The sequence below is a fragment of the Biomphalaria glabrata genome, chromosome 11 (assembly GCF_947242115.1).
Source record: "Biomphalaria glabrata chromosome 11, xgBioGlab47.1, whole genome shotgun sequence".
In the NCBI taxonomy this organism is placed as follows: Eukaryota; Metazoa; Mollusca; class Gastropoda; family Planorbidae; genus Biomphalaria; species Biomphalaria glabrata.
Genome location: NC_074721.1, coordinates 5,615,989 through 5,643,493, shown reverse-complemented (window position 1 = coordinate 5,643,493; position 27,505 = coordinate 5,615,989). Strand labels below are relative to the sequence as shown.

The 27,505-nt window shown below is 33.3% G+C and overlaps 2 protein-coding genes across 5 annotated transcripts in view; one reads left to right on the top strand and one right to left on the bottom strand.

Annotated features, from left to right (window-relative positions):
- The window catches only part of LOC106059582 (uncharacterized), a 19,909-nt gene extending 1,550 nt beyond the window's left edge, over nt 1–18,359 (top strand). For 2 of the 4 annotated variants that reach the window (XM_056004369.1, XM_056004368.1), the window contains exons 2-16: nt 2,241–2,375; nt 3,379–3,646; nt 4,824–4,960; nt 6,407–6,490; nt 7,572–7,670; nt 8,728–8,839; nt 10,122–10,255; nt 10,483–10,729; nt 11,277–11,374; nt 12,692–12,833; nt 14,419–14,567; nt 15,579–15,627; nt 16,123–16,222; nt 17,710–17,776; nt 17,899–18,359. In XM_056004369.1, the coding sequence (XP_055860344.1) occupies nt 2,283–2,375; nt 3,379–3,646; nt 4,824–4,960; nt 6,407–6,490; nt 7,572–7,670; nt 8,728–8,839; nt 10,122–10,255; nt 10,483–10,729; nt 11,277–11,374; nt 12,692–12,833; nt 14,419–14,567; nt 15,579–15,627; nt 16,123–16,222; nt 17,710–17,776; nt 17,899–17,994 (1,875 nt within the window). In that variant the 5' untranslated portion in view covers nt 2,241–2,282 and the 3' untranslated portion in view covers nt 17,995–18,359. Of the gene's footprint in view, nt 1–2,229; nt 2,376–3,378; nt 3,647–4,823; nt 4,961–6,406; nt 6,491–7,571; nt 7,671–8,727; nt 8,840–10,121; nt 10,256–10,482; nt 10,730–11,276; nt 11,375–12,691; nt 12,834–14,418; nt 14,568–15,578; nt 15,628–16,122; nt 16,223–17,709; nt 17,777–17,898 lie in introns of all 4 variants that reach the window. The other 2 variants (XM_056004367.1, XM_056004366.1) reach the window with 1 other exon arrangement.
- LOC106059581 (mucin-2-like) lies at nt 17,665–27,505 on the bottom strand. Its single transcript, XM_013217249.2, has 3 exons — nt 27,303–27,505; nt 22,906–23,042; nt 17,665–20,896 (listed from the first exon to the last, which is right to left on the bottom strand). Exons 2-3 carry the CDS (start codon nt 23,031–23,033, stop codon nt 20,098–20,100), a joined length of 927 nt encoding a protein of 308 aa, XP_013072703.2. The 5' UTR covers nt 23,034–23,042; nt 27,303–27,505; the 3' UTR covers nt 17,665–20,097.

Genomic DNA, 27,505 nt, shown 5'->3' with positions numbered 1-27,505 from the left:
GAGAGGAAAAAAGAAAAATAACTTGGGTATCAGAATAAGAAATAGAGAGAAATAGAAAAAAAAAGACAAAATAAAAGAGAGAAGGGAAGGAAAGAGAAATGAAAGGGAAAAAAAGATTCATAGAGAAAAAGACAAAATGAAAAGATGGAAATAAAGAAAGTGATAGAAATTGAAACAAAAATAAAATAGAAAGGCGAGAGATTTATTAAGGATGAATTAAATTTAGTTCTTGCCCAAGTTTCGAACGATATACGAGCCAGGACGAAACAGTTTAATGTCAGACCCAGGACGAGGCAGTTTAACGTCCGACTCAGGGCGGGGCCGATTAACGTCAGTGACAAAAATGTCAAACCCAGGACGAGGCAGTTTAACGTCAGACCCAGGACGAGGCAGTTTAACGTCAGACCCAGGACGAGGCAGTTTAACGTCAGACCCAGGACGAGGTAGAAAGAGAGACTTTGAGAGAAAGACAGATAGGTTAAAACAAAAAAAAAGTAACTAAAAGAGAAAGTAAGTAAGAAAACGAGAGGATACTAATAGAAAAAAAAAAAAGATTGAGGAACGAAAGAACGAGAGAGAGAGAGAGAGAGAGAGAGAGAGAGAGTTAAATAGAGAGAAAAAAAGAAGACTAACTTGAGTATCAGAATAAGAAATAGAGAGAAATAGAAAAAAAGACAAAATAAAAGAGAGAAGGAAGAGACGAGGCAGTTTAACGTCAGACCCAGGACGAGGAAGTTTAACGTCAGACTCAGGACGGGGCCGTTTAACGTCAGGGACAAAAATGTCAAACCCAGGACGAGGCAGTTTAACGTCAGACCCAGGACAAGGCAGTTTAACGTCCGACTCAGGACGGGGCCGTTTAACGTCAGTGACATAAATGTCAAACCCAGGACGAGGCAGTTTAACGTCCGACTCAGGACGGGGCCGTTTAACGTCAGGGACAAAAATGTCAAACCCAGGACGAGGCAGTTTAACGTCAGACCCAGGACGAGGCAGTTTAACGTCCGACTCAGGACGGGGCCATTTAACGTCAGTGACAAAAATGTCAAACCCAGGACGAGGCAGTTTAACGTCCGACTCAGGACGGGGCCGTTTAACGTCAGGGACAAAAATATCAAACCCAGGACGAGGCAGTTTAACGTCAGATCCAAGACGAGGCAGTTTAACGTCAGACCCCGCGCTTTCATAGGCCCCGCGCTAATTCTAAGTGTACATTATTAAATTAAACCATTATAACGTATATAAAATAACAGGGTTTTCGCGACCTCCTGATTTTCCAGGGGCCTCCAGGAAATCTCATGAAAAGGCAAAATATACGATAAAGTCCTGAACTTTTTTGAATTTATTCAAATCTCCTTAAGAATAGACGAAATTGACATTTTGGGGTGCCAATAAATAAAAAGTGGCATTGCGAGCTTTCATTTGATAAAAATTTATTGCAAAGACGAAAGTAGGCCTATTTTCTAATTAAAAAAAAAAAAATTGACATTATGCTTATCCTTACCCAGACTAGGCCCCGCGCGATCCGTTTCGCATAGGGCCCCGCAAATGCTAGGGCCGGCCCTGATCATCAAACTCCATTTGAGAAAGGGTTTGAGAGGCTCAAATCCTCTCTTGCAAAAGCCCTGGACAGAAACCCTGCTGTCTTGCGTAGTGCAAACATGTCACCATACAGGTCGAGAATTTTGGGTTTCCTAGACCTGTCGAGACGGAGATCAGCAAGTCTGGGGCAGTCAAACAGAATATGAGGCACGGTTTCCTCTTCTTCCCCGCAGCGGGGGCACCGTGAATCAAAATTTGGCCATAGCCGCGAGAAATATGAGCCAACAGGACAATGGCCTGTCCTACACTGCGCTGTAATAGCTTGCTCAGGCCTGGACAGCCTCCACCACGGGGAAGTGCGGTCAGGGCGCCTCATGCGCTCCCAGACTGCACGGGCTTTTTTTTTTTACTTGTCCCAGCACTCAGACCACTTTTCTATTTCGGTTTTTTCTTTATAAATTATAGCCAGGGCTTCATGAAAGCTTACAAATTAATAGTGTACTGCAGAGATCCCTTGCAATGGTACAGCACAACAAGAAATAAATAGAATGATGATTAATAGAACCCCATCAGCTTTAGATAGGAGGAATTGATTTTTTAAAGAGACTTTGTTCTATGTTACTTGTTAAGGCCTATATCTCCACAAAGATTCTTTTAAAACGTTTTTGTTAACTGTTTAAATATTAGTCAATTTACAGAAACTACCGAAAGAACACCAAGGCTAGATCTATGTCTTCACAATGTATAAACAAGTCTACTGGAGTAGCTCCGCAAGACGCAGTTTAAAGCTTGCACATCAAAACAAGGGCAAGAATCCTATTAAACAAGAACAGGTACTAAAATTATTTTGGAATTATAATGTTGATTCTGGATACTGGTTTATTAGAAATATAACAACAGCTCATTATTTTAAAGAGTTTATTGATTGATTTTTTAAAACCCTGTGGTTTTCGCTAGGAAGTAAATATCATCAGTTTTGAAGATTCGAAACATGTTAATCAAAATATGTTTAGGCCTATCAAAGAAAAGGCAAGAGAATAAAACATCGATGAGCCAGTATAAAAAGCATTTGGGATTGTAAAATAACTAGAAAAGGCAATGATAATAATAAATAAACCGGAAGTAATAATTTAAGGGACAGCTCGATATTAAGACGTTTTCTTGCATTTTGAGCTCTCTAGGTCTACAGCGAACTAAACTATACACAGGGCCGAATTCTGTGAAGCGAAGGTGGGCCTACTTATCCCTTGATTTACACAAAAGAGGGCTCCGCAATAGTGATTTCAGTGATCAATGACTTTTCGTTAAAAAAAAAATGGCAAAGTTTCATTCCTAAATGTGGTAATTGAAATTAGTTTTTGATAAATTAATAAATTGTATTCGATAGAACAAACTAGTACTAGATCTATAGTCTATATGGTATAGTAACTAAACTTAAAACTAGGCTTACTTAGACTCTAGTTACTATATTCTTTGTGAAATCATTTAACTTGTTTGCAATGAATTTGAATAAATTTTAAAAGATTTGACGGGGAAAAAATTTATACAAAAAATCATTTGAAAAAAAAAATTCACTTCTTTGTTGAGTGAGGCGCTGATTATTATTATTATTACATAGTAGCATGACAAAATGTACATGCTATATTAACTATATATATATATATATAGGCATAGGCCTACATACTAGCCTTTCTTACTCATTTATTTTTGATGTTATTAGAAACTAGTCTCACCAATTATTTTCATAGTGTTGATTTCAAATCTTTCTAAACTTTAACTTTGTATTTCTATGTTGGTAGATCTGTATTTTTTTATATCTTATCTTTACATATTCAGCCTCCTAAAAATGATTCACCTTTGCCAGCACCCGCAGAGAGTGAAAATGAAAGTTCAGTGCCAGTTGTCGCTGAGCCTGAAAATGAAACACCAGCTTTCAAAGCTGTCAAAGAGGAAATAACTACAGCTGTAAGAGGATTGAAAGCCATTCCAAATTACTTAGAAGAAGACTGTGTGAGATTTCTACAAGTTATAGATGAGATCAGTAGTGATCATTTGTCCATTCGGGACAAAATTGGTGATCTCTTAGCTGACTTAGAATACCATGGTGATTATACAGTTTTTAAACAGTCATTCATATTCTTTTAAAATAATTGTTTTATAGTTGGCAGCAGATGTGGTGATAAGTTTATGGTGTAGAATGTTGTAGATTTGGTTTCACAAATATGTCCAAAGTAAATGGGTTTTTAAGGACCTCAACAGAATCATATATATATATATATATATATATATTATTTGAGAAACGGTTTTGCAAACATTATGAATCCTGTTAATTTATAGATGAGGGGCGATCCTCTAACATACGTTACTAGATCTATATTACCATTTATAGACAATGGACAAAGGGGATGTTTGGACTCAGTTGTTTTGTTACAAGGGTTGACGCCAGACATTTTGGCGCTAAATTTGTTTTTACACATTGTGTATATTCATTATATTATGTCTTGAAAAACATTGATACACACTTATGTTTTGTATGTTTTTTTGTATTCAAACATATTTTTTATTTGTAGAAAAATAGATGTTTTTATTTATTAAATTAAAAAATGATCCTCCTAGTCAAAAGTGCTCACTACATAAAATCCATCCCTGTTGTAATTGATACCTAAGATATGTTGAGTAAAGACAAACCATTAGATTTTGAAATAGAGAACCACTTTTATAATCATCATGGTTATAAATTTTAAACTTTTTTGTACTGGTCCTTTTGATTTTAGAAGTTGATTTTTACACAAAAGTTCTGTCAGCTATCTGGGCTAGTTGAACTAGTTGGTTTAGGTACATGGTCACATTCTTTTTCTTTGCTGCAGTACTTTTCTGAATATTGCAAGACTGCTCACAATAAGTTGTTATGGATTCTTTGTAGTTTGCTATTATTCTGCATTGTCATTATTAAACACTATAAGGGTTTTCATAATTCTCTTGCAACATTTTCCCACCATGTGATATTTTTACTTCTTTAACTACCAGCACTGCACTACTAACTTGATAGTTTCCTTCCAACTATATTATAGCAACAAACATCTTTTAAAGACATAGACATGATTTAGAGCTTTTATTTGTTTAGAATGAAGGACCTACTCTGTCTTATTGAATGCTCGGCTACCATACAACTGTGGTGCAGCGTTTTTAAAAGTCAAATAATGGTTGGCATCTAACTATAGTAATTGTATTGTAAAGCACTTCCTAAAGGTAATAAGGCTCAACTGACTATAACATTTCAGAGGTTGTCCTGCAAATTTTCAAACAGTTCAACAGATTAGAAGTAATTGAAACAGAGAATATAAAAACTTGGGTTCTGCTCTACTACACCACAACGATTTCTACAAACTACACAGATAGTAGTGAGAAGTTTAGTATGGTAAGATAGTTTGCAATCGTTTTACTTCCAATTTAATAAGAACAGTAGTTCTCATCCTTTTTAAGCAAGGGGGCCATCTTACACACATACTAATAAATTGCCAAAATTTACCATGTGCAACTGAACCATGCTTTGGCAGCTTCATTATAATAATAATAAGCACATTTTTGTTTCCCTAAGCATACTGATTTTATGTATTGTGTGTACAGGGTAGTCTTCCTAACAAGTTTTATTGACTATGAGATTTTACTTAAATTTGTAACTGTTTCTTATGACCTAAACTATCCTAAAATGTGGCATATGTGCAAGCTTATAATTTTTATCTCAATTCCCATTTAAACAGTTTTCTTAAATTCAATAAAAGTGGATTAATATTTTATCAAAACAAAAATATTTAACACAAGTTTATATGTAAGTGAAAAACAAAACCAATCTATAAAATTCCTGATAAACAGGTTGTCTCTCATTATTTTCTTGAGTATCTTTTCTTAATTTAGTTTGTCATCCAATCCTATTTAATAGCTCATAATACTAGTTTTACAGTATTTTTCAGCACAAAAAAAAAAAGCTTTAAATCGATACCAAGATCTAGTTGATTACAGTACAGTTTCCATACTCTAATATACTTTTTAAAGTATGGTTTTGAACATACATTTTATTTGTGTATACCTGTCATTTAAAATCAAATTATAGTTATAAATATTAAATATAAAACTTTTAAATATTTAATATTTTTATTACAAATATGCTTATTAGAAAAAAAAGTACAAAACAAAATCAATATTTTCTCATAGTGCAGCTCCATTAACCAACTCTTTGGTCCCTTTTTTACAATGCTTATATTCTGTCATTGATTTCTACCCAGTTGATTTGTGTGTTTGTCTTTTTCCAAACTTTAAGTTGTTTATTCTATTGTCTTTTTCCAAACTTTAAGTTGTTTATTCTATTGTCTTTTTCCAAACTTTAAGTTGGATATTCTATTATTAAAAAGATAATTAAAAGTAAATATTTTCTTTTTGAGACAGTGTGATCTATGCGGCAGGTGATGTAAAGCTCATCTTTTTCTACAGCCAATAGTTAATGAGGGTTTTATGTGGCCAGCAGAATGACCAAGAACATTTATTTCCCCAACAAATGTAAGGTACCCATTAAAGTTGGGGGGAACTCAGGGAAGTCACAAAAATCCCTTGTTTAGATTATCATATCTAAGTTATCTGGAAGTTATGTGTGTAACGATTGTCAAAAAAACATGTCTTCCACAGATTTGGAAAATGTATGAATACAAACTAGCTGCAAAATTATACGATGACATTGTGATCTATTTTTTTTTCAGCTAAAACCAAAGAACAATTCATCTCATGGCTTATAGGCTTAGAGTATTTATCTATTTTAATACTTTTATGTAATAAAAAATAATATATGATTTTTAAAATTGTATCTTTCTAGTGTCTTGAGAAATCTGAAGCTGTTGAGCAATTGACAGAGTTGTTTAAACACACTGAGTATGATGACGATTTGGAAAACAATGGGGTTAGTATATATTATAAAAATACATATACTATTGATATCTACTTCATACTTAGACTAGAGGAACTCTACATGACATGGCCTAGACAAGACATCAGGAAGATATATTTGTATTTGGTGGCATAAGCTAAAAATATTTGTGATAATTGCATGCTATGCTTTTGTTTTAGGAAAAGAACTAATTAATTTACATGATAAGCGTGATCGTATTAGTAATTAGATAATATTTTTTTATATATTTTTTCTTCACAAAATGAGTAGCAACCTTAGTATATATATATTGAGTATGAATACCAAGAACCTTGGTTAGGCCAATAATAGAATATGCATCCTCTGTTTGGGATCCCTCAACTCAAGAAAACTTTTAAGAAACTAGAACAGGCACAAAATAGAGCAGTGAGATTCATAACAAACGAAGATTCACATTTGACTAGAGTAACACCTTTAGTAAAATCACTAAATTTAGAAAGCCTTCAGGATAGAAGACTCAAAACTAATGTAGCAATTATACATAAAACACTGAACCATAATCTTCAAATACAAAAACACAATTTAATAAAAATACTTTGAAAGACACAAAGATAAAGGTACATTCCTCATTCCATATGCTAGGATATATTTGTACAATGCTCTTTCTTCCCAAATGCTATTAAAGAATGGAATGGGCTGCCTGACCTAGCCAGGAGAACCAGTGACTTGGCAGAATTTAGGTCATTGGCTAATATGCATGTCTAAATGCATGACGAGTAGGAGATAATTATCTTCTTTTTTTAGTAACGTCTGTATTATATAAGATAAGAAGAAGATAAGATATATATATATATATATTTATTTTTATTTTTTTTTTCATCGAGTATGAATCTCAATTATAAAAAGACATTTTGCTATGACAAAAGTTCTTTAAGATTGGGATGGTCTACAATGTAGTGTCACATCACAGGCTGTGGTTAGGGCTTACACATTTAAAGGCATTTCTGTACAGCAAATATATTTGTATTGTATCTCAAGGTGATATACTTTGAATGTCTAAAACATTTTTATATTCTATAGCAAACTTTTAATAGACAAAATTGTTATGTTTCAGCTAAAGTATGGTGTGTTTACAAACATCTTAATCACCTTACACAATATAGTGAGATTTAGTGGAATCAAGTTTCATTATAAAGAAGCAAAAACTGCTGAGGTACAATTATTAAATACATTTATAATGTAAAGCTTTTCATAAATGCTCATGTGATTTCACTTGCACTTAGAAAGGAAGAATATTACACCCTAGCCAAATAGTCCTTTTGAATATGGCAGGGAATCATGGCCTGGGCTCTCACTTATGACCTTTGTAACATCTGAACCACAAACCGCATGACCAGATTCTAACACTTTTGCCTTTGATCAAATTATAATGTTTCCTAATTGTATGTTAACTTTTTTTTTTTTTTTATGTGTATTTAAAGTTTGATGATTAAAAATTATCTTGAAATGATTGCTAGACAGCAAGAATGATAATTATTTTTAATGACTAAAATTTTCAAATAACAAGTTGTTTTTTTTTCATTTCAATTTTTCGCTGCTGAGCTGTGAGTTCTATGCAGAGTGTGCAGAGGAAAAAGTGGTGGGCTGTTCTTTTCAGTTGTTCAGCACTGCCATACAGATAGTTGGTTATGTTGGGCTGTAGTGGTTGTAGGTTTTGCCTAAGGTGGATTAGGCTCAAGGGGCATTTAAAGAGGAAATAGTTTACAGTTTCACAAAGTCTGCAAAGGTATAGGTGTTTGGGAATTATAAGATGGTAATTTGACAGAGGTCTATGTCCTGTTCTTAGTTGAAAGATTGTAGATTGCTCTTTGCGGGCGATGAAGATACTGTCTAGTTTGTTTAGCATGGTCATTCATTTGTACATTGCTCTGCCAGTCTTTCTTGACGTCCATTTGATTTCAATTAAAAAATGTGATCTCTTAATTTTATCCTTAAAATTGTCAACATAACATTTTAGCGTACAACTAAAGCTTAGCAAATAAACATGATAAATATCACAACCAAAATACAACTAAGATTATTATAAACTTTCAAAACCAATAGTTGTCATTTTTATAGAACAAAAAAAAAACATGTAAGTCTGAACTTACACCATTGAAAAAAAATCATTAAAAAAATAGTTATCACACATATCTACAATCCATTCAAACCAACAGAAATATTGTTTCTCATGCTGTAGTCCTGATCTGAACTTTGCTTCTGTTTCACAGAAAGTCATGCCATTGATTGGAGTGAAGAATGAATTTATTTGTTCAGTTGCCATGTTACTTTTAGCCTATATTATTGACGAGGATGAAAATGACAAAATAGTTGATGAAAACAGTAAGTAGCCTGATAAGTAGCTGTAACATAATGTAATTCCTTAGACTTTCATGTTCAGTGTAATTCTCTTTTGTTCAGAATTGAATTGAAGCTTTAGTCTCAGATTAAAAATATACAAGCAAGAAAGTAGCTAATTTTTGGTTTAATATGTACTTATTTATCTCTGAATCCAAATTACAATTGCTTACTTCATAAATAATCAAGATCTTGTTTATCATGAATATGACCTACAGAGTGCAGATGTTCCTTAAACTAAACCTAAAAAATGGAGATCACATGCTACGGATGTGTTATAAAATTAATAGTTTTTGACAAAGTTTTTCAGGTTAAACAAGTGAGGCAGGAGAGGCTCATTAGCCTAGGCTGGCAACCCACAAAGAGAAGAAGCAAAACTCTTAATTCAAACCTCTGCTGCCTTGCAGCTATACCCAAACATGGTAAAGTCCTCAGGAGTCAACCCTAAAGAAAAATCAGGAGTTTGCGACCCTTAGGCAGTTTGCAGAATGCAGTGCTACACCATGGCATTGCCTGTGACGCTACTGATCCCTAACTGTATTGGCACTTGACTTTCCTTTTGATACATCAGGTGTGTTGAGAAGAGAAACTGCTGTGTGGATTACCTCTTTCCGACCATAGCTGATGCCCAGGCATTCATCTCAACCTATGAGATGATCAATAGTCGCTTTACAACTGAAAGTCACTAGCTCTTAATAAACTATCAGATACTTAAGATTTAATACCACACCCTTATACTATTTGGTAACCCTTGGATCTACAAGAGAAGTTTATATTTACCAAATATCTAACTAAGAAACCATATCTTATGTTGTAAATGATCATAATTGAAATAACATATATATATTTTATTGTAATGAAAAACAACATTGACTCTGTTATAGTATAAATGTATCCTACCAAAGTATTTAAATTTTCAAAACTCAGCTGAATTATCTCCTTGATTTTATACTATTATTTTTATTGCTCATATCACAATCTTTCATGTCTAAGACTTGTAACAACAGGCAATTGTTGATATGTGGATAGACTTGCAGCCTTAGCTAAAAACCAGCATTATTAAAGAAATAAGCTAAATTAGGAAGAACCTCCACATGCCCCAAATGTATGAGTTTTGAAAGCAAAGATTTGACTCTATGGTCATCTTTGTGCACATGGAAAATAAGATTCAGCATTTCATATTAAATTTTATACATTCGAAATGTTCTTTAGGAAGACGCTTTGCAGCTGAAATATGCTGTGAAATAAACTTATTTTTTTTATTCAGATATCATCATTTACATTGTGACATGGCTCAGTCAGTCTTTGGACCACCCTAGTAGAAGAGCTCGAGGGTTTACACCTTGGGAGCTGACACGGGGGCTGTCTAAATTAGCAGTCAATGATTCTAACAAGAAAAAAGTAAATTTGAACTTGTTAAAATTTTGTTAGGCATTAAGTATAAATACAAAATTGTCTTTGAATTAAGTTTGACCTAATATAAGAATTAGTGAGATCTTATTTGCAAGATAGTATATTATTTATTATATATATTATATTTATATTATATATTATTATATTTTTCTTACTAAATTTATTGACTTTATAAAAATCAAATAACACATATAAATATGTTTCCAAAACAACAGATTATTGAAGCAAATGCCCTCCCGGAGTTCAGCAAAATGATTTCGTTCAATGATGCAAGAGAATTGGAGAACACTACTGAATGTCTCTGGACTTTATGCTTTGACAAAAGTGCACGACAGGTCATTAAAGACTTCCCAGGCCTTGTCACAGCTCTAGACTCCTTGAAAAATTCTGACAATGAGAAGATAAGGAAAAATGCCAAAGGAGCTTTGTGGCTAATCAATGAAGAAAAGGAAGCCTCCAAAGGTTGTCTTTCTTTCATTTATGTTTCAATTTATTGCAGGAATAAATAAAAAGTTTTTAAGTCTGAATGCTATTTAAAGAGTATGCTTACGTGAACAAAAATACTCTATTACTGCCTAAATATAACATTTCACTTCTGATATTAATCTAGCACTAAAAATTAATAAAAAAAACTCTATATAAAAACAGTTTTAAGCTGGGGCGTTGTGAATGAGTTGTTAATTGCTTGGTTTCTGATGTGAAGTGTTTCAAGATTGTATTCTACTGTAGGCTGTTGTTTTTTTTAACTTTAGTATTTTTAGGAAGTCAAAGACAAAAATTGGAAAAAAGGAAGGCAATAATCATTGTGCTGGTCACATGACACCCTTTGTTAAAATGTCATGTTTTTATCTTTGTGTGAAATTTTTGTTGTTTTATGATGTTTTTTTCTTAAATAATTTTGTTCTATAATCTGTGTAGCCTAGATAATCTAGGAGGCTTTTTTTTCATGTACCTTTTCAAATCATAAACATTCAATTCTGTAAATGTCTGAACAATTTATATCATCCAGTTACAGATAATGTGGGGGAAGACGTTGGTCAACATATATTTATCAGTTACAGTTGGGCGGAAAAAACAAAGGTGAAAGAAATCTACAAAAGTCTAAAAGTAAGTTAGTAAGTTAAATATATTCAAAGTTATTTATGGTCTTACAATGTGACCTGGACACAGGTGATTTTTGTATTGAATTGTATTGGTTTGATATATCCAAGCCACAATAAATTTAACACTTGCATAAGCATCTTGTATTAGAGTGCTATTGTTCAGAGAGCTATAAAGTACCTTTGGTTATCTCTATGATATCTGCTTATTGCTTTTAAACTCTGATACAGTGTACTTGTTAAATATTCTTAATGGCTAATATTAATGTGCGATGATCCAAAATCTGCTAACATGCTAATGCTCTTACTTGTCACGATAGTAAGTCATCTAAATTGTTGCACTACTTGAATAGTCTTATAAAAAAGAGCTTAAAAAATCACATGCAGAACCCTATCATGTTTAAATGAGCTTTTCAACAAACATGTCTTAGCATAGTTGGAAAACATTTGAGAAGACAATGTCTACTTGCTCTGTCATAACTACATCATGTCTTAGTTAAGTCAAGAACCATTCTGTACAAAACTGTTTTTTTTTCCTTACTCTATGAGACTGTATCAGCTCTACTTGTTAAATAGGGAATGAGAAAAAAGTTTAGTAAGTCAATGAATTTCCTTTGTATTGTGTTTATTCTATTGTACATAATGTTGTTTTAAATTTTTAAAAAAAGTCATTGTAAGTACACAATAAGATCAATAAAGAAGTCTTAGTCTTAAATGTTTGCGTAGTCATGTGAAACACTGCACTCATCCTTAATCTTCGAATAAAAAACACAGCAATTATTATTATAGTCTTAAATATTATTTAAAATTTAAATGTGATACTCTAGTTAGTTTAGTATTTGTTTCACATATATCAGAATTGAAGATTATTACATTCTAGCTCTAACATCCTGCTGGACAGCAGGGGATGGCAATGGGCAGTGTTTGAACCCCGGACCATTAAGATGTTAGTCTATATGGTGCATATCACATGACAAAGTAGTAGCCTACAACCTGATTAATTTAATCATGATGGAAGAATAAAATAATTAAAACTATAGTGTTATATATTACAGACGTTACTTCAAAAAAGAAGATAATTACTTCCTACCCATGTGTCTATCTAGTCATGACTTAAACTCTGCTAAGTCTTTGGTTTTCCTGGCTGATTCAGACAACCCATTCCTTTCTCTAATGGCAATATCGAAGAAGCAGCACTTCTACGAATTTGTAATAATTCATAATGAGCCTGAGTATTAGATAAATAGATCAATATATGTCATGGTATTGCAAAACACATGCTTAAAAGGGCATGTCATGACTCTATGTTTTATATTTCCAACAGTCTCATGGTTTCAAAGTTTGGGTTGACTGGGAAAACATGGGTGGATCAACTCTTCAAGCCATGGCAGAGGCTGTGGAAAATGCTTCAGTTGTATTAATATGTGTGTCTGAGAATTATAAGCTAAGCAACAATTGTAGGCTAGGTAAGTGGCTATTAAATGTTATTAAACTTAGCATGCTAAGTACACTATGGTCAATGGACATGTAGAGGGAGGGGGGAGGTAACAGAAAAGGTTTCTTGGTGCCTTTACTCTCAGCCACACTACTCAGCTTGAGTTGGAATTCAAACACAAGACCTCTTGATAGGTGTTGAGACCTGTAATATACTAAATCAACTCATAACCTTAGAAACAAGGCTTTATTTCAATAAAACACAACTGATACACACAATAACACAGTACAGACTGGTCACGATTCACAGACTACGATAATGCGAACACAATTACAAATACTAGCACAATTACAAGCACAGGTAACACACAAGTTCATTTAATGATCACTCCAAGACCCTACACAGTGTTCTGTCAAGAGTGTTGACTAGGATAACGTTGCGGTAACTAGTAACTTCAATAAACTAATCAAAATAAGTAACACACAAGCATTTAAATCAAATACTAAAGCAATGAAAATTTTTCTTTTTTGCACAATTCTATTAGATATTTTAGTATACAATTAGAACCTCTTTCATTTTCTTATACAAAAAAAAGGGGGGGGGGGTGTAGGATCAGCTTAATAGCTGGGTGGGTCCATTGAATTTGAAAATTTCTTTTTAAGCTGAAGAAAAAAAGGCATCTTTTTTATCAGTAAACATCCATTGCCTTTACTAGCTTTTTATTTTTGGTTAATCAAAAATTTAACTGAAATATATTGTTATTAGTTTAGATCTATATTACAGATAAAAAGTCGTTCTATCAACAAATATTTAGTCAATAAAAAAATGATGTGCAAGTTTAGCTAAACATTTATATTAATAAAAAAAAATAAGCAAAATATACAATATCTTTGTCTAAAGAAACAAAGGGGAAGAACTCCAACTACAACTATATTTGTCAATAATATCAAATATCAATATCAAATGTCAATATCAAACTAAATAATTAATTACCAATAATGAATTGCCTAAGTGGTAATTGTTTCATGTTTTCTTAGGTACAATAAATAATTGTTTAGTTTCAACTTGATCTGAGAATGGGTTTGGAACAAATAGGGTGCTGAATTATCTAAGGGGACAAAATCATAAATATTTAGCTGTATCTGTGAATACTGCAGGATTTATTTTCCTTGATAGTATCAAACAAAATAATTAATTACCAGTATATAATTGGCTATTTTTTTTTATATTATTCATGTCTTGTCTATGTTGATGAATAATTGTGCAAAGTTTCAACCTGATCTTAGAATGGATGTGGGGGAAATTGATGTGTACACACTTTTTACCTGACAGACAGACAGAGGGAATTGATTTTTAAGCTTTGTTAAAAAAAAAAAAAGAATTTTGTATAAACTTTTTTGTATGAAGCCTAACACTCATAATATACATCTAGGGTTTACACAGAAAAATGGACTATTAGCAATGTTTATGACTTCCATCTTTTCATAGCACATCTCTTTTGTTTTCTCACCTCTTTTATTGGCCAGGTATGGCCCAATTAGTGATGGTGTGCCAGGTTGCCCAGCATTTGTAAAATCCATTTTAATTGTTGTAAATAAAATAAAATTTGATTGCAGAAGCGGAATACACATTCACCAAGAAACGCAACTACCTGCCTCTCGTTATGCAAAAACAGTATAAAGCTGATGGCTGGCTAGGAATCATGCTTGGATCCAAACTTTACTATGACTTCTCTGGCAAATACCCCTACGAGCAATCAGAACAGGTTAGCAATCAAGCATTTTTTTGTCTTCTTTTCTTTCGTGCATTTCAAATTCAAATTTTTTTAGATATATAAAAACTTAGTCATACTTCATTGAATGGCTCCTTCTACCTCTGAAGACAATGGATGTGCCCAGATGAGTCTCTGGCATCATACTCCATTACTGATATATCAAACTGATTATTTTTTTTTTATCTTTTTTTCTTTTGTCATACATTTTTTTCATCATTACATATTTACTCATACTTAGTAAATCAGGTTGTCTAAAGTTTTGTGTTTTTTTTCTCTATCACACTTTGTATTTTTCCTGTACTAATCATTTGAAAAAAATAATGATGTCAAATTAAAATACTATTAATGCTTTTAAAAAGGGATTAAAATGTTGATAAATTAACTTTCTTTAAAAATGGCAAACCAGATGATAATGGCTTGCAGATATTTAAATAAAATGTAAATCATTCTTAAAAAGTATACATTTTATATGTGATTCAAACTCTAGTAGGAAATCATAGAAACTAGTTAAATATTCTTTTTTTTTATTTTCTCTTGCTTAAACGTGCTTAATCTGAAAGTGTGAAAGTAATCATTTGAAGGTTTTAGGGTTGAAACAAATGACAAATAAACATGACATTTACATATAGTAACAGCACTAGGAAAGAGCGATTATTGAAAGAAGAATGTGATGTGGCAGGTTTAGAGATCCCTGGTCATGGAGCTTATCTGTAACCATATTTTCTTTTTACCTGCTTTTCTTTATAACTGTATTGTGATGCTTTTTATAAGTTAATATCATGTTTAATCATATCCTGAAAGTAATTTGATTTGAACACTTTTCTTTAATTGTTACAATATTATTCCTTATGCGTAATTCCAACAGTCAAGTAAATCAAACATTTTATTAAATTCTTTTTAGTTACCTATTTGTAGCACACATTTTATACCAGACTTGTCTAGATAGTTACATAGATATGTTTTTTTTGTTTGTTTTTAAAGAACTATCTATTCTTTTTACAGCAATTACTAAAAGCCTTACAAGAATTAGAAATTACAAGACCAACTCTAGGTAAACATAGTAAAGTAAAGTATAATTACTGGCATCACATATTTTTATGTTCTACATTTGAATTAAAAACAAAATGGACTTTTTTTTCAACTCCAAACTGCTGAATACCAATAATGGGATTATCTCTATATTTTGTTGGGTGTTTTTTTTTTAATCTAAAGGAAAGCTCAATCATATGTTAACTCCACACAGCTGCTCAATCAAACTAGATGCCAGAAACTTAATAAAAAGTTCTTTTTAAAATTGAAAATATTATTTTATGTCAAAGGGTATGTCCTCCCTTGTTTATTCTGTACAGTTTCTATTGTAATTCTCTACCTTAAAAAGTCATCATTTACTGTCTCTACAAGCTAAGTACCCAGCAATTCAGACCTTCAACCTGAAAACAATATTCGCTAAGGGCTAATTTATATATTTTAATTGTTTCATACATGAAATGTTCATTACAATTATTTACAGTTTGACATACTTTAATGGTGAATTTCACTTTTACAGAACCCATGCCAGCCTCTAAAGAGAGTCAGAGCACTGTATCATGTTACAAGATGACAAATGCAGAGGTTGTAGAATGGCTTGAGAAGAAAGGCTTACAAAGGTATTTTTTTTTCAATATTTTATTATCTTTGGATTGCCAAAAATAAAAACAAACAAAAAACTGGTATATATGTAGTAAATGTGGTATTGAAAAAATTTAACTCTTTTAATATTACAGAACTGTCACTTTCAAATGTGACATTCTGCTTCTGTTTTCTTTTTACAAGTTTTAAATTGAACATATATTAATATTAATAACATATTAGTTGGCGTAGCTTTATGTACAGTCCTGAGAGTTACAATTACAGGAAGTACTTTTGGGTGTGGAACACATATAATAAGCTAAACTTCACTGTTATTTAATTTACTGTAATATACAAGTGACCAGTGGTGTAAGATAAATCCAAATATACTGAACACAATGCAGTGCCAAATGCAGAACATGAGTACAGTGGCTTGATGATGTAGAGGCAGATCTACAATAGCTAAAAGTCCAGGCATGGAGACAAAGCGCAGGATAGATCAGAATGGATAAATATGCTAAAGCAGGCCATGACCTTCCAAGGGCTGTAGCACTACTGGGATGAATGGAATCCAGTATATGAGACATGATAATTCATGTCTCAGTCTAAAATACACATGAACTCTCCACAAATAATATCTTCACTTCTTGATAAATAACTACTTCTCTCACATCTTGGTAATGTTCCTTTAAGGAAGGTCTTTTCAAACCCTGAGGACCTTGTGATATGGCCATAAAGTTGCATTTTTTGTTTACAGTTGCCAGCAAGTCATCATGACACCCAATTGCCGTTGTCAGAGATGGGAGTTTTCCTAAAATTTTTTTAATTTCTAAACTTTCCCCAGACTTTTTTTTTCATAAAATTCAGAAACATTTTTATTATGACTGAAAGCACAATTCTTCGAACACGTTCAGATTGCCTTGACCAACTACAAAGCTAGACTTTAAGTGCTAGAAGAAGTAAAACTGTCTTTATGTAATCTCTTTGAATGTATGCATAATTGTCTTGCATGCCTATTTTTTTATTATACAGTAGCAGAACATAATTAGTGTGTGATAAGAAACAATATTGTTTTTAAATACTCAGTACAAGTATGTTCTGTAACTACATTCTATATAATCACCTCACAAGCAGAATGGTTAGCACGTCGACCCATGCAGGCATGAGTCTAGAATTCGTTCAGGTCGTTTCACCATTTTTAAAAAAAATGCTTTTAAAAACCAATTACCCAGATAACCCTTTCTTTCTTCCCTCCCCCCCCCCTTTTTTTTTTTGGGTTTCCCCAACTGGTCGAGATAAGTGATAGGATCATAGCATATGGAGAGAGGCTAAAATCATAAAATAGCATTAAACAAAAACAATTGGTTAAAATATTATTAATTGTACAGATTTGTTGTTGTTGGTCCAGATCTATTACAAATTTTATTACATGACTGATCCAAACTAATTGATACAATAACACATTGTATACGCTTTAAAAAAAAATTATCTGTTATGGTTTTTCTTGTTTTCTTTTGACTTTCAGATTATCGTCTTTATTATACAACATCAATGGGAAAATGTTGTGGGACATGAAGCTGTTTAGTGAGACTGTAAGTAAAATAATGTGCCAACAAATCTATTCACTGTATGTCTGTATATAAAGCTACAAAGTTTTAAAAACTTAGTCAAGTACTAAAAAATAAATACATTTTTTTGTCTCATTTTCTTCCAGGCACCTGAATACTTTTTCAAAGAAATAAAAGACCAATATGAACTATCACTGGTTGAAGTCATACAGTTTAACTCTGCTCTGAAAACTTTGCACTGATTTTTGCAACCCTAGCTTAGGTTTTTAAATTGACTCTTGCAAGGCTAGTTCTAATCAGAAGTTGCTGAACTCTCATGAAAACAAACAACAACAAAAAAACTTTGTGTAATGCTATTTCATCCAAGATAAATTACTGCTATAATAATATAATAATAATAATAATAATCTTTATTGTCCGTATGGAAATTTGTCTCACAATTTGTGCATTACATTATAACTATAACAAACACTATAACTATAAGAAACCAAAGTGTACATTCACACCAGACTCACTCATAATTTACATGTGACAAAGTTTATACCAGATTGTTCTTATTTAATGATTAGATTGTTATGTTGAAATAATAAAAGGCATATAAACAAAATTTGTTTTAAAATAATGTGTTTCTATTTTTCAGATTGTTATCTTGTTTCTTACAGTAAAATAATAACTTGTATTTTAGATTTGACTTCTCATTCCATTCTGTTCACCATGGTCTGTTAATGTCTGTCACGTGAGCATCTTAGTGTGTATATGGAATGGTGCAAATACGTGTTTAAGGAGAGAGAACCAAAATGGAGGAAGATAAAGAGAATAGTGTTTACAGTGTTAAGAAAAAATTATTTATATAAATATGACTTTGATGCTTGGTGCTTATATTACTAAAGAGAGCCTCATCACGTTACAATGTCCCATTCCATAGAAAAGTGTTGCACACTGTCCAAGACCAACAATGTTCAAATCCAAATGTTGAACTATAAGTTCATCTTGTATACCTTCAAAAGAAGATGCAGTGGCTGAGTGATTAATTGCTTGTCTTCCAAACCTGGGGTCCTTGGTGAAGACTGAGATCTAGAATTCAGGAATATTAGGGCGTCCCTGAGTGATTGATTTAGGTTCTCTTTTAATATGTCTACTTTTGTCATCCTTTTTATTAAATTATACAACAATAAATTAATATGTTTTGCATTTTTCTAAGAATTATTTTTTTTACAGAAGGTCAATATGATTTGACATTGTCTTGTCAGTGACCTTGTAGTTTTAGCATTGCCTTTTATTGTAAATCAAATATCAATTAGACACAAGGGGAAAATACAGTTATCAAATGGTACTGTTTAATGTGTTTTTCAACAATTAATACGAATCAACTGGCATTTCAGTATAAAATCTTCCTTGTGATAAAGTATTATCAAATCCAGACAGTACATGCATATATCCGTAATCACACATGCTATGTACAAAGTGTTCATTTTGCTTTAACTGACTCTAAGTATCGATAGTAGAATATCGGAATGGTGTTAGCTGTTTGTAACTATTGTTATCATTATGACATCAACCTGCAAGTATAGTTGAAATAATCTGTGGAGATTCATCGCTAGAATTGCATTTTGGTCAATGATAACCTCTTAAGGAATATTAGGTCTATAATTTAGCTGAGAGTAGACATCTGGTATACAAATCTGAGTTATAAAAGTAGCATTTTTTTTACAAAGCTTATATCGACTCTGGTAAACATGTTTTTTTTCTTCCATTTTCTGCTCTGGGATCATGTTAAAACTTTGCACTTTTACTTATTGGACCTGGCAGGACTAGGCCTACATCAAAAAATTAAACAGTTAATCAATTGTTGGTGATTAATTATTTTCTTTGATTCGTAAATAAGGGGAGTAAATGCTACTTAATGTGAGATGTGGATAAATTTATGGATTTAGTCCCCTCATTATGTAGTGTGAATATTTATCTTCCACTTCCCATTTCGGATTAAGTAGAAATCCCTAACCCATAATAAGCAGGTTTATACAGAGTAGTGATGTAAATAGGCGATAACAATACACGAAACAATAAAACAAAAAATTAACCAGTAAGTCAATCATTTAGTTCTAATTAATTTTCTATATAGAAGATAGGGAGCTAAACACTGTAATTTTCAGATAAATAGTAGTAATTAGCGGTTGTTTTTAATTTTTATTATATGTGTTTCTAAGACAGATAACTCTTATGTTTAAAGTCAGCCTAACTTCTGCAGACTTAAGCTTGCCATAGATGTCTTATCCTTAGCCTACATTAGTTTTTAAATTAAAGCAGCTTTTTATGAATGGATTTCTAATAGTACAAAACGTATTTTAAAGCCCATCAACTTGATCTGTATCATCTTCATAGTTAATCAAAGGTACATATGTAGATCCGCGCATTGTTTGTTTTCTTTTTTGTACTCGAAAGCATACATAGGCCAGTGAAACTATCAGGCTAATACCGACAACAAGGCCGACAAATATGGAAGTTATATTTGTTTTATCATCTTGACCGCTTGGGTCCTCATGGATGATATTATTTTGAGACTTATAATTCTTATTAGTAATGTCCTCTACGGTAGAGGTTATGGTTGTCGATTGTTGTTGTATAGTTGTCAATGTTTCAGCTTGTGATGTTTGATTAGTCATATTGTCTGACGTCTGCTGATTGGACGTTGTCTTGGAGTAAGAAACGTGTGTATTATCAAGTGATGTGGTATCTGAGCTAATCGCTGATTTGTGCTGATCAGATGTGGTAATGGGGCTGACTTCTGGCGTCATAGGATTAGACTTGGCATTAGGAATAGTTGATGACGTTGGCTGATAGGGCGTGGTATAGGAGATACTTTCCAACATATTAGGTTCAGATGTTTCATTTGAATTAGTTAGTGAAGCATTATGACTGGAAGTAGTATTCGAAAAAATGGTTGTCTTTTTGTCGGGTGTATGTTTTTTTGTCTGATGATTCGGCTCGGCGTTTGAAACATTTTTTGACGCCTGATCACTGGGCTCGGTCTTGAAAGTAGGTGATGACGATTGATGGTTGGTATTGGATAATGATCGGACATTTTTAGCCGTACCAGATTCTACATTTTGAGGATCTGACGTCTGATGAATGGGAAATGTATCTCTAAAGTAAAATGAAGTAGAAATTGTTATGAAATATAAAGAAGTATTGTTATGATCAAAATAAGCGGGTTTATACAGAGTAGTGATGAAAATATTCTTCCACTTTATCACAAATGCATATTTAAAGAAAATTAACATTAAAACATTTTTTTTTGTTAAAGCCAATATCTCTATTATGAACTTGATTAATTTTTGTATAATGGATTACGTCGTTCTTAATAACTAATAAATAGATAATATAAATATAATAAATATAATATAATGATAATTTTTTTTATAAAGTTACCCCTCCCATAAAACAATCCTGGTAACGCCCTTGAATAATTCTATTCAGAGTATAAACAAATTTAGTTTGGTGGTTTAGATTTATATTATATTATATTAAAAGACAGTAGTCAAGACTAAAACAAATTAATTCCACGTATCTTATTCATGGTAAACCAGTAACACATTTAAAACGCAAAATACCTTGGCGTTATAATAAATGAAAAACTATCAGGAGAGAAGTCTCAAAAGTAAGGTAGCAATTATGCACACAACATTGAACCATAATCTTCAAATACAAAATTTAATAAAATACTTTGAAAGACACAAAGATAAAGGCAGTATACTCGCCCCATATGCTAGGACAAATTTGTACAAATGCTTCTTCTTCCCTAGTGCTATTAGAGCATGGAATGGGTTGCCATTGCCAGCCAGGAAAACCAGTGACTTGGCAGAATTTAAGTCATTGGTTAATATACATTAGATGCATGACGTAATAATTTTCTTTTTGTAAGTAACGTCTGTATGTTACAATTTTTTTAGTTATACCAACTTGATATTGAATAACATTTTTATATACACATAGAATGTTGAGCGCACTTGATTACCACAATTATAACACCACTGTATCAAGTTAGGTTAATTAAGAAAGGGAATGTCCTTGTTGACTTACCACAAATAGACACTCTGGCCAGCAAAAAGAATAAAAGTCTACGTATGCATTAAATATATTGCATTCAGAAAGCTAAACAAAACAAGGTTACAAAGACAGTTTGTGTGGAAACACAAACTCAAAATCGGATCCCCGAAGTGCTTCACCCAGGCAGGTAAAAAGGCAGGTTTCAATATTTTCAGTAGGAACATCAGAATGAAGTTCTGTCAAAGACAAATGACAGAGAAAAAATGAAAAAAAAAAGTTGGCAGATCTTATGTTGTGCCCCATCGGTCCAGCAGACCAAAGGATAGGTGAAAGTGAATGTGAAGTTAGATGTGAACCTGGCCTAACCGATGTCTTATAGTGATTATCTAATTGATCTAATTTTTTTGTAAAGGGTCGATCTCTTATTCAAATCCTCAAGAAAAAAGCATTTCCGTAAATTTTTATTTTTTTCCGTTTGGTAGCAATGGCATTCTGCAGTTCACGCGATAATATGAAAAAATAATTGTTGTTTTAAATTCTGTCCAACTTATATGTATATTAAATAGTTTTTTTTTCTCTTGAAAAAAAAAATAGTAAACAGTTTTTGTGTGTAAATGTAATAGGTAGTATGGCAGAACTTACTTAATTTGCAATACAAATGAAAAAAAAGAATTGACAAAAATGTGATAGACTAGTTGTCCCCTATGAAAGAGCCTCTCATGTTTGTAACTATTAATAGTGAATAGTTGTAAAAGTGGTGTATTTTTATGAAATAACTGCTTGCATAAAAGATTGTAAAAATTAGATTTTTCGCTTTCAGAAAAGAAAAATGTAGCCGTTGCATCAGAACTTTGAGTGATCTAAAATATCATGATGTCTGATTTTTATTTTCTCTTCTAGTTTCTGAGATCTAAACGGACAGACGGACGGACGGACAAACAGGCCACCCAAAACTAATATCGTCTTTTCCCCTTTCGGGGGTCGCTAAAAGTTAGTAAAAATATTTCTAATTTCACAGATTTATCATGGCTAGGTCCATCATTTGCAAAATGACATGACTGATCAAAACATAATGACACAATAATACTTAATATAAAAAAAAATACCTCTGGAAACTGGAACTATTGATGTCATGGTAGTTAGAATGTATATTCATTATTGCATACAAGCTGACACTAATGATAATAAAGACAAAAGCCAAACACAAAAGCTTGCTCGTCTTACGTATTGTCATTGCTAGAGCCTATGGACGAAAAGAAAACATAAGCATAACCACTAAATAGATAAGTGTAAACCTTTGCATCATTAATGGTGGTTATTCGTAATAAGAGAAGAAAGGCACATTTATTTTTAATCTAAATAATGTATTTGTTTCACTTATTCGTTATAGTTTCTAAGTGCATCTACAATGAAAAAAAGAAACACAAACGTATTAGTGGTGTGTAATTTTGAAACTTTTTCAGACTTACACAAATGTCTTAAATACCATCGTTGAATAGCCCCATTAAAATTAAATAATTTTTTGTTTTTAGACACTATAACCTGTGTTATATAACAAGAGCATGCATTCTCATATAACTCTATACCAAAAAGCAACGTTTTCTGGATACCAACAAAATGTTAATGAAGTCTAATCATAACAGGGTAGAATGCACACATGTGAAAAATGGACCACTCTGTCAGAACGTGGAAAAATAGTTACGGATATAAAGAGTTAAAAAAAAAGGTTGCAATTTAAAGTAAACATATAGCATTTAAAAAATGACGATATACAGTATATGAAAAACTCATAAAGCAAGCTTCCGTTTGTCAGTCGTACTGAAATAATACAAAAGGCATTATCTTTGTTATGGAGAATTAAGGCGATATTTCTCTAGACTGCGCCAACCCATTGTGACCTGAATATTTGTTGCCACACCTAATGCACACATATATAAGTTTAAAGGCACATTCCTCTTTCTATATGCTAGGACAAATGTGTACACATGCTCCTTCTTCCCTAGTGCTGTTAGCGCATGGAAATGGGTAGCCTGGGGCAGCCAGGAAAACCAGTGACTTGGCAGAATTAAAGTCATTGGTCAACATGCATGACTAGATTCATGACGCGTAGGACGTAATCATCTTCTTTTTTTAAAGTAACGTCTGTATTTTATAAGATAAGAAGAAGATAAGATTTATTTTCACCATCGGTGATTGTCTTTGGAAAGGATTTATTGTTTGGGTCTCGAGTGTGTGCCTCTCGATTTTTGTGAGAGCTCTCTAGCTCTATGCCAGTGAGGGTAAAATGTGCATGATTTGATCTTTCACGCCTGCCTTTTTTAAGCTCACCAAATAAAAATATATCGCCTCTGGTAAGCTTCCACCCCCATTTTGGATTTCTGTCCGATCCAATGCATCCATTGAACGATAAGTAATAATTCTATACAGGTTTCAGCTTTAAAGACTGTCCATCAAGGGTCTAGTTTATATGACTCTTGACCTAAGGGAAGTATTTTATCCAGATACCAGAATGTAGAGATAGGCGATTCACTCTGTCCGCGCATCCATAAGACCAGATAATCATTTCCACACACACACACATTGGCAAGGCCGGAGACCGAGCACACGACAGGATTCTCTGTATTACTTTACTTTACAGCCCCTTACATTGAAAAGCATTCTCTTCAGCTAACGCCCCGTGACATGTACAAAAATGTTTCCCGTTAGTATAAATATCTTCCCTAAGAGACGTTTCCACTAACGCGTTACGTCGAAGCCGGAAAGGCAGCCTTGAATGTCCACACCAGCCTCTAGCAATGCTTGGTTCATTGTAAGGTAGTCTTGTCAATTAACTATTGGAAATTTGTTATATTGAACAAGGGAAATAAATCATTTTTGACTGATAAGGTGGAATAAGTTGAATTAGTCCCCTTTGAGGACTCGAGCCCTGGGTGATCATTTTTTGTATACATATAAAAAACGATCATGGATTCAACTCCTTCTTACCCCCATCCCCCTTTCCGAAACTGGTCCAGACAAATGATAGGATCACAACGCATTGAGAAATCTAACAACAAAAAAAATTGGTAAAAATATTTCTTACTTATTTAGACTTAGGTCCTCCCGCGCCGCCTTAAGCATTGGGTGGCAAGCTGTCTTCATAAAGATCTTGCGTTGGCAATTGGCCTCCTCCCACATGGTGTCCACTGTTATGAGGACTCGAGCCCTGGGTGATCATTTTTTGTATACATATAAAAAACGATCATGGATTCAACTCCTTCTTACCCCCATCCCCCTTTCCGAAACTGGTCCAGACAAATGATAGGATCACAACGCATTGAGAAATCTAACAACAAAAAAAATTGGTAAAAATATTTCTTACTTACTTAGACTTAGGTCCTCCCGCGCCGCCTTAAGCATTGGGTGGCAAGCTGTCTTCATAAAGATCTTGCGTTGGCAATTGGCCTCCTCCCACATGGTGTCCACTGTTATGAGGTCCTCCATGAAGGTGTGTCGCCAAGTAGTACGAGGGCGTCCATGTCTGCGCTTTCCTCGTTTTGGCTTCCATGTTATCGCAACTCTTGGTGTGCGTGGTTTATTTTGACGTAGAACATGTCCCGCAAACCTCATGCGACGCTCACAAAGTGTTCGACTCCCAGTTCGGCATAGGATTTCCTTGTTTGAGACTCGATCTGCGTAACTGACTCCCAAAATCCGTCTCAGCCATTTTTGTTGAGCCACATTTAGTCTTTTCTCAATTTTGACAGATGTCTTCCATGAATCACACGCATATGTAGCAGTTGGAATGACGATTGTGTTGGTGTATTTTTGTCTCGAGTCCAATGGCTTGGCTAGTCCAAATAGGATGCAGCCTTTGGAAAATTCTCCCTGCCTTTCCTATTCGGCACGCTACATCATGGTAGGCATCTCCATCATTTGTTATGATGCTGCCAAGGTACGTGAACTTATCCAGCTCTTTGACTCGCCAAGTCTGACGGGGGGCACCCTTTGCCTTATATCCCACTCGCATAATTTTAGTCTTATCCAAGTTTATGCGGAGGCCAATTTTGGGGAAAATATTTCTAATAGCACAGATTTTTCATGTCCAGATGACATATGTTATTGTAATTACTGATTCAAACTAACAAAGCCTTGTTACTGTTTTTAATGTTTGTCTTGTTCTATTGTTGATATAATCTCGGAATGTTATACCTAGTATCCTTGCCAAGACTCCCAGCCCCTAACTCATTTCTCTGATGAAAGACGTCAATGTCCAAACAGTCAACTTTCTCTCCTAACTGACGATGCCAACGTTGATTTGACTCCCATTAAACTAAATTGATTTTTTGATTTATTTACTTTCATTTGTTTTGTCTAAAAAGAGCATCCTTCTCCTATAATTCAATACCAAATATAATATTTTTTTAGGACAACCAAAAAGTTATTGAAGTTAAATCATAACAGGAGAGTGAAATACAAATGAGCTGAACGAATAATGCTATCGGAACGAGAAAATTATTATGGAGAGAAAGAGTTAAACCGAACATGTGCATGTACTGGGACTATAGGGCTCTTCGTGGAACATCAATGATTCTGGCAAGGGTTTGATTTCCTTCTGCAGACCCCAGCAACCTGTAGGTCGATAACAAGGTACTTCGATCACACATTTATTTACAAGGGAACAAGGCGAACCCTAAATGAAAGTGATTTAATTGTTTTTTTCCAAACGATGAACGTGATCAATGCTGGACATTGGAACCTTAGAGGAGCGAATGGGTAAAAGATAATCAAATTTAAAGCTCCTTTTTCAGACCCAGAGATCTGAATGGGTAGATAAGGTAAAGGTCATCTGCTTCTGTGACCTAGGGTTAAAGAGGATGCTATGTGGCCAGCATATCGACCAACCGCCGTTGCGTTTCCCCGACTAAGGCCAGGTACCCGTTAGAGCTGGGCACCATAGAGATCCCGAAATAAAAAATTCCAGTCCACACTAGGATTCGAACCTTGGACCTTATATGAAATCTAAGCGCTTTACCACTCAGCCACCGCGCCTTCACAAATGCGAATTTCATCTAAAGCGCCAAACAAGTCCCACGCCCTAACAATTTAACGTGGTCCAGTTTAAAGATTGCACCATTGCAGGCCGGTTTTAAAATATTTTAAATGTAGCCGAAGAGCTGGTTCGAAGCTCTAACAGATAAATGAACTCGTTGATAGAAGAGGGGCGGATGTTTAAAGGTAAAATAATTGAATCTTCTTAAGAATAAAATATCCGATACAGTTTTATATATTCATTCAGAAATCTTCGGACAATCGGAACAAATTAAGCTCGCAATACGTGTTAATAGCTGAATATTCGCCTTTTAGACTACAAAGTAATTTGTGTGTTATTCTAATTGTCGCACTAGACGTAAGTCAATCAAAGATTTAAAAAAAAAAAATAAAAAACATTTCAGGTTTGAATATTTGTAAAGAATCTATTTATTGTAAAAATATGTATTAAATAAAAAAAACAACAACTTACTTTAATGGGACAGACCTTCACTTAAATTGTCTAATAAGTTCTTTACCTATCGAAATAATATAATAGTAAGGTATATTAATAATATAAGGGCTATTCTTAGCACTGCTACTAATACGTTGATAGAAAATAACAAACTGCAGCATGTATTCCTAAGACCTTCAATCATTTAACACACTAGAATAAAACAACGTACATTAGCTTAG

What these genes read in the sequence shown, in the direction of transcription:
- LOC106059581 (XM_013217249.2), bottom strand. Translation starts at nt 23,033, where the DNA reads ATGACAATACGTAAGACGAGCAAGCTTTTGTGTTTGGCTTTTGTCTTT. An exon ending in AATAGTTCCAGTTTCCAGAG is followed by an intron (nt 20,897 to 22,905) that starts GTATTTTTTTTT and finishes ATTTTACTTTAG; the next exon opens with AGATACATTTCCCATTCATC.